Genomic DNA, 12,802 nt, shown 5'->3' on the forward strand with positions numbered 1-12,802 from the left:
ACTCTAAATGTCCTAGATGTCAACTCAGACCATCTGTCCCTTCCTCTGGACCCTCTGTCTTCCTCTTCCATTATACTTGCTCTTCTTGCCCCAAATTCTCATCCTCTGATCCCTCTCTAGCCCAGCCCCAACCCCAGGCCTCCCTGCTCCTCCACGAAACTGAAACCCTCTTCCTTCCCCCAAATGACGTCATTAGTGTGGCTACTATGAGACTAGATGGCTGCCTACTCACTACAAAGACATTGGTTTCCCACCCACCTGCAAATGCCCTGCGCCTCCTACTCCTCCCCTGCCCACCCCAGACACAGAGCTGGCCTGGGGAGTCTGTCTGTTCACTCTCCTTACACCCCTTGCCAAGGCAGGACTGGCCATCACCATAGTGGTTCTGGAAGGTGGGATAAGAGTATGTCTGGGGCAGTGCCAATGCCACAGTCACTGAAATTCATAGCCCACCCCCACCCCATGGTGGGACTCCAGCTCACTCCTCCCTACTCCAGCCCCAGCTTCTAATACTTGTCACTTATCTTTCCATCAGAGAGGCCCAGAGTGTGGGACTCCTACCTGCTGAACCCCTCAGGAGGCCAGGCCTCTGAGCAGTGAGGAAAGGGCTGGACAAATGCAAATACCTGTGCACTGAGCCAACCTTCCGACGAGGAAAGGTGCAGTCTCAGAAAGAGGCAAAGTCATGTCAGGAACGCGACCATTTCTGTCACTGGACACAGTTTGTGCATGTCCATCTGCTGAAGCCTCCAGCCAATACATGCACATGCTTTCTGGGCTTCTCCTTTCCCCCCTCCCTGCCCCTCCTCTCAGACCCTGCTCCACACCCCATTTGCCTCCTGAAAATTAACACAGATGTACAAGCTGCATGGGCAATACACAGTTATGTACTTGTGTGTGTGTGTCTGTGCTTCGTGCATTCATGAGTGTACATGGTGTGCGCTCATGTGAGTGAATTGAGGTGCATGGGTGTACTTTGAATACTCAGAGACCAAGCCATCAGATTGTGCTGTTTATTGAGGATGCAACAGAGGAAGGCCGTTAAGAATAAAGGAAAAGTGAACAGTCCTGCTCTTCTCTGCTTCTGGGTGCAGGTAAGTGGAGAAAAAGGCCTTGAATTGCACTTGGTCCCACTCAGATCTGAGACTGAGCTAGATGTGGGGGTGGGGACTGGGCCACTCTTGATTGTTTGTCCTTCAGTCCTCCCTTTCTTGAACATAGAACCAGCTCCTAGCATAGGCAGGAGCTACGCTAGGCCTCAGTGTGTGCAGGGCCTTGGGCAGAGGCCCAGGGAGCACAGCAGAGTAGTTAGCAACTGAGCCAGAGGCGGGGCAGAGGAGGAAAGCTGGGAGCCAGGACCTGAGCTGGTGGTGTAGCCGCACAGCCAAGGAGTGAATACGGTGTGTGCAGGGAGGAATTTCACCAAGTTTGGTCATCCAGGCCTTCCCAGGCTCAGGAAGACACAGGCTTGGAGAAGTGGGTGGCCAAGGCCAGTGCCAGGTGTACGGGAGCAGGACCAGCAGGGTGGAGATGGAGCTAAGAGTGGGCTGTGGGAAGTACAGTGTGGGATCCAGAGCCAGGTCATGGAATGAGGCAGGGCCCGAGGCAGTCTTCTCTACCGACTGGCTTTCTTGGAAGGGGCACTCAGGCTGGAACCCTTCCCCAGGGTGTCTTTGTAATCGCTGGCAGTGCCCCGGCTCCTGCCCTCCCCACCTCTCACGCTGCACACTCCAGAGATGCAGCCGCTGCTGTTGGCCACGTAGCCGCCGCTGACCGTGCTGGGCCGGAAGCCATAGCCACTGCCGCCGCTGGTGCTGCTGATGATGGCTGCAGGAGGAGCCGAAGCCAACACCCACTCAGACAGAGAGCTGGGGAGGCCTCCTTTACCCAGGACAGACAGGGCTCTTCTTGGAGGAATTGAGGGGGGAGGCGCACACCGCTCCCTCCCCCTGGAGAGAATGTACCAAAGACAGCTTCCCTCATGCTCTGACCTTGGCTTGCTCAGCTTATACCCAGTCTGACTGAGTCTTGCCCCATTAATGCTCAGTGGCCCAACTCCTTGGTCCAGGTACCAATACGCCTACCTGTCCTCCTGGACACCCACCCACTGCCCTTTCTATTAGCCTTTTTGCTAAACTTTCCAGCCTCCAACCTTTCCCTCCTGCTAGCTGTCCCACAGCAGGCATCTTTTCCAAGCTCTGGTTTAACTCTTTTAGCCCCGCTAAGCAATGCAGTGACCTGATACTGCCAGCTTGACCTCTGAGATCCCTCATTCTCTCACTCCCTCAGCCCTCCCTACTTCCCAAGCCCAGGTCTGATTGCAGTTTGCAAACCTGACCCCCTAAGCCTCACACAGACCCATGCATCATTTTTCTGCAACATGACCCTTGTTTTCCCATGACAATAGCTTTCCCTTGCTGCCATCCCCTAGGAACAGAAAGTCGGAGAGATAAGAATGAAAGAGGCCTGGCCTGGGAGTTAGGAAAGCCGATTCTGGCCATGGCTCTGCCATCTGGCTTTGTGATCTCAGGCAAAGCTTTTCCGTCTCTGGTTCTTAGATCCCTCATCTACACACACAGGGTGTCACTAAGGTCCTTTCCAGTCTGCAGATTTTACAGTTTTAGGTCAAAGCATACAAATACTTACAGATGCTGACAGGGGAGGGAAATTCTCCTGACATCCTGTTAAGGAGAGAAATAAAATAAGAGAGAGAAGTCATTCAGCTCACAGTCTCTTCAAAGCTACTGCCATCCCCAGTCTGATGTGGGTTTTTGAACCCAACAGGCACCTGTTGAAATTCCAAAGTTTCTTTGATATAAATAGAGCCTGAGAAGTTTTGGAGACTACCCCCGAATCTTTGGGTAACCAGACAACAACCCTAGTTAGACAATAGTTTACAAGAGGTGCACACATGGGGGCAGTGTATCTACCTCCCACGTGTCAGGTCCACACACCAGCCTGCCAACCCCTGTAGAGCCCTGGGGAAGCTGGGGTGGTGGCCCCAGCACACCCTCAACAAGCCCATGTTGCACATGGACAGATGAAGAAGAGAGAACAAGAATGCCTAATAGAGTAATGGGGTTTTGCAGGGAGCAGAGTGGTGGATATTTCTAGTATGCCTGGGAAGAATGAGCAAATCTGCGTAGCTTTCCACACAGCACAGTGCCTGCCATGAAACAAGCTCTCACAGTCTATTATGAGTGGATACTCATGTCCACTCACGGTAGTATTATTAATTACTATCATTATTTCTATCCTCATCACCCCACCACTTCCCAAGAACTCGTGTCTTCTGGATTGAGATGTGTTAGGGTTTCTCCTTTGGGTCTTCCCAAACCCCTGGGGTCCTCCTGCCTGGGCACGCCCCACCCACCTGCACTCCTCGCTCTCCAGCAGCTTGCGGTAGGTGGCGATCTCCATGTCCAGGGCCAGTTTCAGGCTCATGAGCTCCTGGTACTCGCGCAGCATCCGCGCCAGCTCCTCCTTGGCCTGGTGCAGGGCACCCTCCAGCTCGTCCAACTTGGCCCGGGCGTCCTTCAGGGCATTGTCTCCCCGCTGCTCAGCATCAGCAATGGCCGTCTCCAGGTTGGAAGCCTAAGGAAGGAATTGGTGAAGTCGAAAAACTGGGAGGAGTCACTGCGGCTATCCACATCCAAATCCCTCTGGGTCCTTAGAGAGAAGCCCATCTCCACCCTACACACCACCACACTTCTTTTGCAGCCAGAGCCCCTTCTGGGGCTGGTGTGTCCCTCCTTAGCTGTAGCCCCATTCCCTGTGTTGGATGTGTGGGTGATGGAAATCATGCAGCCCTGCCCTCCTGAGCCCCACTTTAGTTCAGCATTAAGACATTTATTCAGCCATATTGTACCAAGGGCACGAAATAAATGACAGTAATGGTCTTGAGTTCTTTAGGTCTGGGAGGAGAGATGGTTGAGTACGCTGTGGCAGACGCAAGGGCAGCAGCTGCCCAGGAGCATGGCACCACAGATGAGGGGGACAAGGAAGGGCACACCTCAGGAACAACTATTATTTGCCAAGCACTTAGTGTATGCCAGCACCACGCTCAATACTGTACATACCATTGACATAAGTTAGCTCATTTAGTCCTTGCAACACCTTGTGAAGTGAGCAGAAGTAACCTGTCCAAGGTCACGAAGCAGCTAAGTGTTAAAGCCCACAAGAGAATAGAAGGAGCACTGGACTAGGAGTCAGGAGACCTTGGTTCAGATCACAGCTCTGCCACTTACCAGCTGTGTAACCCCCTTATCCTCTCTGAGCCTCAGTTTCCTCATCTGTAACAACAGCGAGGGCAACTGTTGCCTCTCAGGGTCTTGGTGAGGATGAAGTGTGATCGAAGAATAGGTACCGCTGCCATTGTTATCATATATGTACATCTTGTGCCTCACCTACAAGCCGAGGCTATATCCTATATTCCTGGGAGCAGTCCCTAGCCAGTCCTTAACAAGGCACCTTAATGGGTGCTCCCTGAGCCCATTTCTCCATCTCAGTCATTAACTCCACAGATATTTATCAAGCTGCGACTATGTGGCAGGCACTGTGCTAGATGCTGGGGAAACAGGGCACAAAGCAGCCAGCTCCCTGCCCCCTTTCAGTCTAGTGGCAGTGTCAGTAATAACAGGGAGTGTGACAAGTACAGGGAAGCACAGGTGCAAGGAAGGCACATCGCTCGGGGGAGGTCCTAGCCCAGTGCTGAGGAGGCTTCCTAAGGAGGGGCTTCGAGGCCGAAGTCCTTGGAGTGAGTCAGAGATCAGTAGCCCCCAGGGACGTCCTGCTCCGGGTGTTTGAGGCAGCGACCTCACTGGCCTCCTCTCTTCTCCCAGGCAGGGATCTGGGAAGCTGATGTTCTCAGCAGCTCATCTCCCCTCCACTCATGCTCCCCTGCACTTGACCACAGGCCAAGGCCAAGGTGCTCTCACCTGCTTCTTCACGTTCTCGATCTCTGAGCGGATTCTCTGGATGAGCCGAGTGAGCTCCGAGATTTCATTCTTGGTGTTTTTGAGGTCGTCCCCATGCCGGCCAGCTGCCAGCTGCAGCTCCTGGAACTGGGGACCCCAAAGCACAGAGTCATGAATGTGTCGTGGGACTGCATGTATCTCGGGGTCAGAACACAACAGACACTTACCGGGACACTGCCTCTACTCTGGGCACGATCTGTCCCCATCTGCTGCCTGCTGGCATCACCCTCCCTGGCCCCGCCTCAGCCCAGCTCACCTTGGTCTGGTACAGGGCCTCAGCCTCGGCCTTGCTCTTCAAGGCGATCTCCTCATACTGGGCGCGCACCTCGTCGATGATGCTGTCCAGGTCCAGGTTCCGGTTGTTGTCCATGGACAGGATAACGGACATGTCGCTGATGTGGGACTGGATCTGAGTGATTTCCTGCAGAGGACATAGGGAGGTCTCTCAGTTCAGCCACTGTCAGAGGCCAACCACCTCCCCTACACAAGATGAGCAAATTCTGGTGATGCCATCTTGGAGGCTGGAACCCAGGGCTGTTGCCTTCCAGGATTGTTTGCTTTGCAGCAAAGTAAGTTCCCTGCTGGGCCCAGACAGATTCCCACTGCCATGTAGCAAGGGCCTGGCCCATTCCCTTCCCGCTCAGAGGGTGGAGACTGAGGAGACTTGCAAGGCTGATGCGGGAGATGGATGGCTAACTGAGGGGTCTCACTGAGGGCTGGGGCCTCCATGTCTCCCTCAGCCCCTAGAATAGAGTTTAACCCACCAGCCTTCCCCAGATGAACCGAGTGGACAGACAGACTTACAGCTTCAAAGAGACACCTGAAGAACTTGATCTCCTGGTCCATGGATTCCACCTTGGCCTGAAGCTCCACCTTATTGGCGTAAGCCGCATCCACATCCTGAAAGATGCCCCCACCATCCCCTGTCACTGCTGGTACAGCCAAGAAGACAGCAGCCCCCCTGCCTGGTTCCCTGCATGAGGAAGGAGTCACTCTCTTCTCTTCACCTTGCCTTGGGAAAGGAGATAAAGGAGCAAAGGCCCAGCCCCACCCCACCCCACTCTGGGAATCTGAAGTGCCTGTGGTGTCTGAGCTGGGACCCAGGGCTGCAGGGGAGCCCCTGAGCCTTGTCCTCCGTATTCTTCTCCGTGTTCGAACCACAGCCCCGTTGGACATGCAGTCAGGCGTCCTCTCACGGACACTCTCCCTGTCTTTTCATTCTTTTTCCTGGATAATCTTTCATCAAGCTTTTCTCTGCCTTCACCTCACTCTTCCTGAATCAGTTTACCTCGAGAGGGGCTAACAGAGCACCTTAGCAGGCTCCGTTCCTCCAGGTCCCAGGCCAGCCCCCAGGATTCAGGGCCTGCCTTCCTCTCACCTTCTTAAGCAGCACAAACTCGTTCTCCGCTGCTGTCCGCTTGTTGATTTCCTCCTCATACCTGTGGGAATGCGAGGGCCCATTGGTTAATATCTCTCACTGAAAGCCTTTGCTTGCACAGGGCAGAGTTTGAGCAAGGAGCAGCATGTCCATCAGAAGATACAGGTGCTGGGGGCTGCAGAGTACTGGGCAGGGGTGAGTTGGGGAAGGCTTCCTGGAGGAGGGAACATGCTAACCAGTTTGGAAGAATGAGACTGTTGAAGATCCAACTTGGCAAATGAGGAAGGAGCACATGGAGCGAATGCCCTGTGGGACTCTCAGAGGAAGCAAGATGTGAACTGCCCTCCCCAAATTTAAGTACAGCTTTGCAAATGACAAAGTGCTTCAACCTGCATTTTCTCAGTTACCCCTGAGAGCAGTCTTGGAGCCAGATGCACTTAACCCTCCTCTTACATGGGAGGAGAACGTGAATGGTTTCCCCAAACAGTCCCTAAACCCAGAGCCAGAGATAACCCTCTGCCCACTGCCCAGCTCACTGGGCATTTGTCCTAAGAGTCAGGCCAGAGGCTGGAGGAGCAGAGAGCAAGTTCCAGAGTTTTGTTGGGGTGATTCTGCTTGGTATGACCAAGAACAATGCCCCCCACCAACCTCCAAAATGTTTAAGCTGGGTTGACTGCCAGGGGTCCCTCAGAGGGACAGCAGCAGTTGTCCAGTTACAGGGGGTCTCCTCCTGCTCACCTCTTCTTGTAGTCCTCCACTACATCCCGCACATTCCTCAGCTCTGAGTCCAGCCTCACTCTGTCCCCGGACAGCGTCTCCAGCTGCTTCCGCAGGTTGCTGATGTAGCCCTCGAGAATGGGCTCTAGGTTGTTCTTGCAGTTGTTCAGGTCCAGCTGCTGCAGCAGCTCCCACTTAGTCTCCAGCACCTGATTCTGCTGCTCCAGGAACCGGACCTGGAACACAAATCCCGGAAACTGCTGAACCCCTGTGGTAATAGTCACACGTGTCTCTCACAGGGCATTGTGCAAAGCCTCTATCTGCATTTTCTCCTCACTAGAGCTGAAGGAGGTGGGCAAATCATTACTCTATGCCGTGGAGAAAAAACTGAGATGCAAAGCAATGTAGCTTCTTTCCAAGGCCCAACAGTTTAAGAAGCAGTGGAGTCCAGAACTGAACCTAGACACGTGTCCCTGTAACCTGTGCATCCAATCACCCAGCGCCCACCATGGCCGCACCAACTCAGGGCATGGCTGTGATTGAAAATACCAGCAGAGAAGCCAGAATGGGTCCATCATTTTGGACAGGTTGACCATCCTGAAGAACAAAGTCTGCTCTTCATTTCAGGGCATATCAGAGCTCACTAAGGCTTGGGCCAAGGGCTTCTAGGGATTTTAAATGCCTGCAGCAGGCACCAGCTTCATCTCTGCTGATAGCCTCTCCTCTCCTTCCTTGGTCCTGCTCCCCAGAATGATCCTACAACAAGCATGGCACATGGAACACGATGTACAGATGGAGCTCCTGATCCCATTGCAGTCCCTCACTGAGCCAGGGATCTGACCAGAAGGAGTTGTCCATACACACCTCTTGTTTGGTTTTTGGGGATGGGGAGCACAGCTTTTAAAATGTGACTTCCCTTAATCTACATGAGCACAGCTACTGCTCGAATAAGGTTGTCTTCCTCCAAATCAGAAACACAAGACATAGGAAAACTATCTAAGAATCAGTGTCGAGATGGAATTATTCCCTGAAAATTTGTCTCTAGCCCTTCATCCAGCATTTGGTCTGGTTTAATCAGTCCTGAGTCTTCATGTGATCTACAAAGCTGAGCATTAACCACAGAGTAAACCCTGCATCTGAGACACCACAATACACACCTGCACTACTGAACACATCTGGATGCCAAAAGGATTTACCCATCTTCTCTGGCTGCCTGAGGTTAAGGGACTGAGCTTTGGAGACTGAAATTACTTGGGAACTGTCCAAGCCTTTCAGCCTCCTTCCCCTCCCTCTGGGCAGACCATCTTTATAAACAAGATGTGACTGTCCTCATGTTCATCTTTCTTCCCATGTCTCCAGACTTTATCCCTCAAGGTTTTGACCACCTGAGCCAAGAATCAGTCCACTTCCATCCCCCAGACCCCAACTCAGAACACTTTGATCTTCCAGATATGAAAAGGCTTAGAAGAATAAGAAGCCACAGAGCCAGTCCTGGCCCCTGAGGCTGAGCCAAGGGCAGCAGGGACTCCTCCAGGCAGGAAGTCTGAGCTGCAGGAGCTAGCTAAGCTCTGATGGCCACATGACCGTCTCACCCATAGGCTTTGTCCCAGGTTGACCAGTCCTTAGTGCCTGACTGTCACAGAGCCAACACACCCCTCCAGTCTCCTCCTCTGGGTCTGGAGGCCAAAGGTCCAGCCTCACCCTTCCCTTTCCCCAAATGACCTTGGGAATGCCATTTACCTACATGCCTTCAGTGACTCATACAATAGGGATAATTATTTATTCTCTGCCAGAAGTCGGGGGCCTATCTGGACTGTGTTATCTCTTCAGGTCTCTAGACACCTTTGATTCCTCCCCAAACCATCCCTCCCCCACCTTCTGGAGATAAGAAATGAAAGTCACAATCACAATCATTTTTGTAGTACTTAGTGTGTGTCAGGCTTGTGACAAGATCTTCACCTGCATTTTCTTTTATAAGCCTGACAACAACCCCAAGACAGGGGTTATTATCCCCATTTTAGAGATGAGGAGATGGAGACACAGACAGGCAAATAACCTTCCCAGAGCCACGCAGCTGGCCAGCAGTGATGCAAGAGCACTGTGGAGTCCCCTTCCCCAGGGCCCTCTTCTGCCTCTCAAGAAAGTCTTCAACTGACTGGAGCAAATGCCCACAGCAGACATCGGTGAATCAGAGGGCTTGAAGTGGCCCCTTCCTGCTGCTCCTGATCCGCTGGGCAAGTGACTAGTGAGCAGGACAGCCTGCCAGGGGAGGACAGGCTTCCCTGCTCACTCTGGGTGAGACTGTCTCTCACAGGCCTTTTCTGCACACGGCCTGCAGGCCCAGTAATGGCACCAAGCTAGCCCTCAAGAGGAAGGACCACATCTCTTGCTAGGAGCCCTGAGAAGCCTCTGCCAGTAAAAATTGACCTGCCTCTGTTTTCTCTCTGGAAAGACAACACGGAGAACCTTATACTGGTCACCCACATGGGTTGTGCCTACCTTGTCCACAGTAAAGGCCTCCTCACACTTAACCTCAATCTCTCCTTGTGTAACAAAACCTTATGTTCCAAGAAGAGAAGAGGAAGGCTGTTCACAGGTTCCCCAGGTCCTGGAAGACCCACCTTGTCGATGAAGGAGGCGAACTTGTTGTTCAGAGCCTTGATCTGCTCTCGCTCCTGGGCACGCACTTTCTGGATCTCGGGGTCCAGCTCCACGTTGAGGGGGGCCAGGAGGCTCTCATTGACGGTAACCTGGTGGATGCCTCCAGGTGGGCATACAGTTGGGCACACAGGCCCCAGGGCCACACTGCCAAACATGCTGCCAGCAAAGCCGCTGGCCCGGCCCCGGCCAAATCCATAGCCTCCACTCTTCCCGCTGCCACTGGCCACATTGAGGGAGATGCTCCGGGCTCCCCCCAGGCTGTAGAGGCTCCGACTGCCAAAGCTCCCACTGAGCCCTTTGCTCCCTGCCCGGAAGGAGGATGAGCTGCCCCCCGAGAGCACGGCCGAGCAACCACTGAAGCCCCCCTTGGCGGCAGCTCCTGACTTGCAGGTGAATTGGCGGCTCATGTTGCTGTTGCAGACAAAGCTCAGATGCAGGAGGGAGGAAGGCAAAATCCCAAAAGGTTCTGCTAGTTGTAGTGAGGACTGGCAGGTGCCTTTATATGTGCTTGGCACTGGGGCTTGTGGATGGGCAGTCAAGAGCTTAATTCGTGGGTTTGGCTTGCCTGGGAGCAAGAAGTCATTTTCTCTATGCTGAGCTAGAGATCAAGCCCTCCCCACCTCTGAAACAACATTTAACCTTCAAATTGCTGGGCTTGCAAGCTTTGCTCATGTAATTTGGGTCTTATCTAATTAACCTGCTGTTAGAGTAATTTGCCCCAGGCCCCAGCCTCTCCAGGGGGATGTCACTGGCACTGCGCCATCCCTATCCTGATTAATCTTCTCTGGGTTGTTGGCTTCCTCCTGGGGATACAGCAGATGAAGACAGGATGGACTTTCCTGGACAGTTCAGGACACTGGGTATAGTACCGGGGCCTACAACTGCTGTTCTCCTCCTTCCTGGAAAGGGATTGATCATTCAGGCATCACCTCTCCCCAGGCCTCCTGGAAATATAACCCATAGAGGGCAGCTGCTCTCACTTACGGGGTATTAGGAGGTGGAGTGACACTCTCCCTAGCATGGGATAGGAGCAGCCCAGGCCAGAGCCAACCATGGGCACTATCCTCACTTCACCCCTCTCAAACACCCATAATAAAGCAGGCTGGAGGCTTCAAACACTGGAGAAAATGACGAGGAGAAAAGGAGGATGGAGTTGGGGCAGGTGGCTGAGAAATTCGGGGACTCGACTGGAAGGAGGTACAGAGAAGACAAAGAGAGAGGCTGGCCCATGGCCTGGAGGGTTACGGAGATTCCCAGGTGGTCCGTTTCATCATTTCTGTCTCTCCTCCAGTGTGTATCTGCTAATAAGACTAGGAACAACTTGAGGACAGTAATCATCTATTTAGAGTTCAAATAAAGAAGCTGTTATCAACATGAAACTTAACTCCTATTGCATCTCTCCAGGCCCAAGTGGGCCAAGAACAAGGCTGGCTGAGCCCTCCACAGGAGTGTAAGCCTCCAGGCAAGCTCAGGCCAGAAAGACCCAATGGGGGTGACCCAGTAAGCACGATATCATTCTAATCCAAACAGTCCTTTGATGCCAGCCCCAGAGATGCTGCAGGCCCTGCATCCTAGCCACTGGCTCCCATGATGGGCCCCAGCTACTCCCATGATCTCCATTGCCACTGTGGCCCTATTCAACCCAAGGCAGCTCTGTCCCTGAAGATCACCCTTGCCCAGAGATCCCTGCTGGAGCCCCATGGGTGAGCTGCAGCTCTTGGCTGGATGGGGCACTGGAGGGAAGAAAATCTGGAGACAGGCTGGTTTGGGGCTCTCTCTCACATTGTTTAGGGGAAGAGCCTGGACTCCAGTCCCTCCCACTCCTCTGCATTCCTTCCGCTACTCTTGCCCCTGCCATTTTGTCTTCTTCATTCTTACTAAAACCACCAGAATTTTTCTATCCTTCCGTTCTGTCTTTCTCACCTTCCCTCCTCATCCCTCCCATCCATCTTCCTTCCGTTCTTCCCTCTCAGCCTTTCGCCATCTCTTGTTCTGTCACTTCCCTATCCTGCTCTCCTCCAGGAGGTCTTTCTGCACCCACACTGGCCAGGTCTGAGCTCTCTTCACCTCCCTTCGCTCTGAACACATCCTTAGCACATGCTGGAGGGGCTGCAACTCTGTGACAGCTTCCATGGGGCTCCTCTGAAGCCATGTCACATGTCATCTTAGTTTTTCTTTGTAAGGCTAGTAGAGTCTTCTCCAGATTAGAGACCACTTAATGTACTCTGAGATGGAGCAGGGACCCCCTCTTAGGGGCCTGCAGGTCCCCTCAAGCATGGAAATAAAGGAAAATCTTGAGTTCCTCAGGGGGAATTCTGGGCACCTTGCTAGCCTGGAGAAATAAATAAGCAACTTGATAAGCAAGAAAGTAACAGTAGCCCAAAACAACAGCCATGAAAGCTAGAATCGTGGGATGTTTGGTTCCCTTATAGAAACTAAAGATAGCATCTTAACATATGTCCCTGAGTTGTTTGTCAGAAACCTAAACCCCACCAAAAGGGACGCCTGGGCATATAGACCTCAGATAAAGGGACACCGGGCACTAAGCTCTGACCACCACTCTTTGTTCTAAATTTCTTCCCAAGGGAACTGGAGAATGTCACACCCACAAACCAGAGCTAACATTCTGTTCTGCTGACCCCAAATTTTTAAACAAAGTTTCTCTTCCTTAACAAATTGCAAATCGGAAAATCTTTGAATCTATTTATGACCTGACCTGTAAGCTCCCACTTAAAAACATCCTGACCAAACACCGCATGTCCTCACTCATAAGTGGGAGTTGAACATTGAGAACACATGGACACAGAAAGGGGAACAACACACACCAGGCCTGTTGGGGGATGAGGGGTGAGGGGAGGGAACTTAGAGGATGGGTCAATAGGTGCAGCAAACCACCATGGCACACGTGTACCTATGGAACAAAGCTGCACGTTCTGTACAGGTATCCTATTTTTTTTTTAGAAGAAATAAAGAAAAAAAAAGACATCCTGCCCTTTTAGGCCAAAGTCAATGTGTAGCCTTCATGTATTGAGTTTTGCCTGCAACTTCTGCTCTGCTGATATTTACTCCG

The 12,802-nt window shown here is 52.6% G+C and overlaps 1 protein-coding gene across 1 annotated transcript; it reads right to left on the minus strand.

The window, feature by feature from the left end:
• Positions 1–1,001: 1,001 nt before the first annotated feature.
• LOC103238354 (keratin, type II cytoskeletal 71) lies at positions 1,002–10,432 on the minus strand. Its single transcript, XM_008003336.3, has 9 exons — positions 9,693–10,432; positions 7,093–7,307; positions 6,355–6,415; positions 5,781–5,876; positions 5,233–5,397; positions 4,938–5,063; positions 3,374–3,594; positions 2,647–2,681; positions 1,002–1,827 (listed from the first exon to the last, which is right to left on the minus strand). The coding sequence occupies exons 1-9, from the start codon at positions 10,137–10,139 to the stop codon at positions 1,616–1,618; spliced, it is 1,578 nt and encodes a 525-aa protein (XP_008001527.2). The 5' UTR covers positions 10,140–10,432; the 3' UTR covers positions 1,002–1,615.
• Positions 10,433–12,802: the final 2,370 nt, after the last annotated feature.

This window comes from Chlorocebus sabaeus, chromosome 11, assembly GCF_047675955.1.
Source record: "Chlorocebus sabaeus isolate Y175 chromosome 11, mChlSab1.0.hap1, whole genome shotgun sequence".
Lineage (NCBI taxonomy): Eukaryota > Metazoa > Chordata > Mammalia > Primates > Cercopithecidae > Chlorocebus > Chlorocebus sabaeus.

Bases quoted from the DNA above. Each gene is read 5' to 3' on its own strand.
- LOC103238354 (XM_008003336.3), bottom strand. From the start codon at position 10,139: ATGAGCCGCCAATTCACCTGCAAGTCAGGAGCTGCCGCCAAGGGGGGC. The intron at 6,416-7,092 runs GTGAGCAGGAGG...GCATTCCCACAG, and splicing joins GTGGAGGACTACAAGAAGAG to GTATGAGGAGGAAATCAACA. The intron at 3,595-4,937 runs GTGAGAGCACCT...TTCCTTCCTTAG, and splicing joins TCGAGAACGTGAAGAAGCAG to GCTTCCAACCTGGAGACGGC.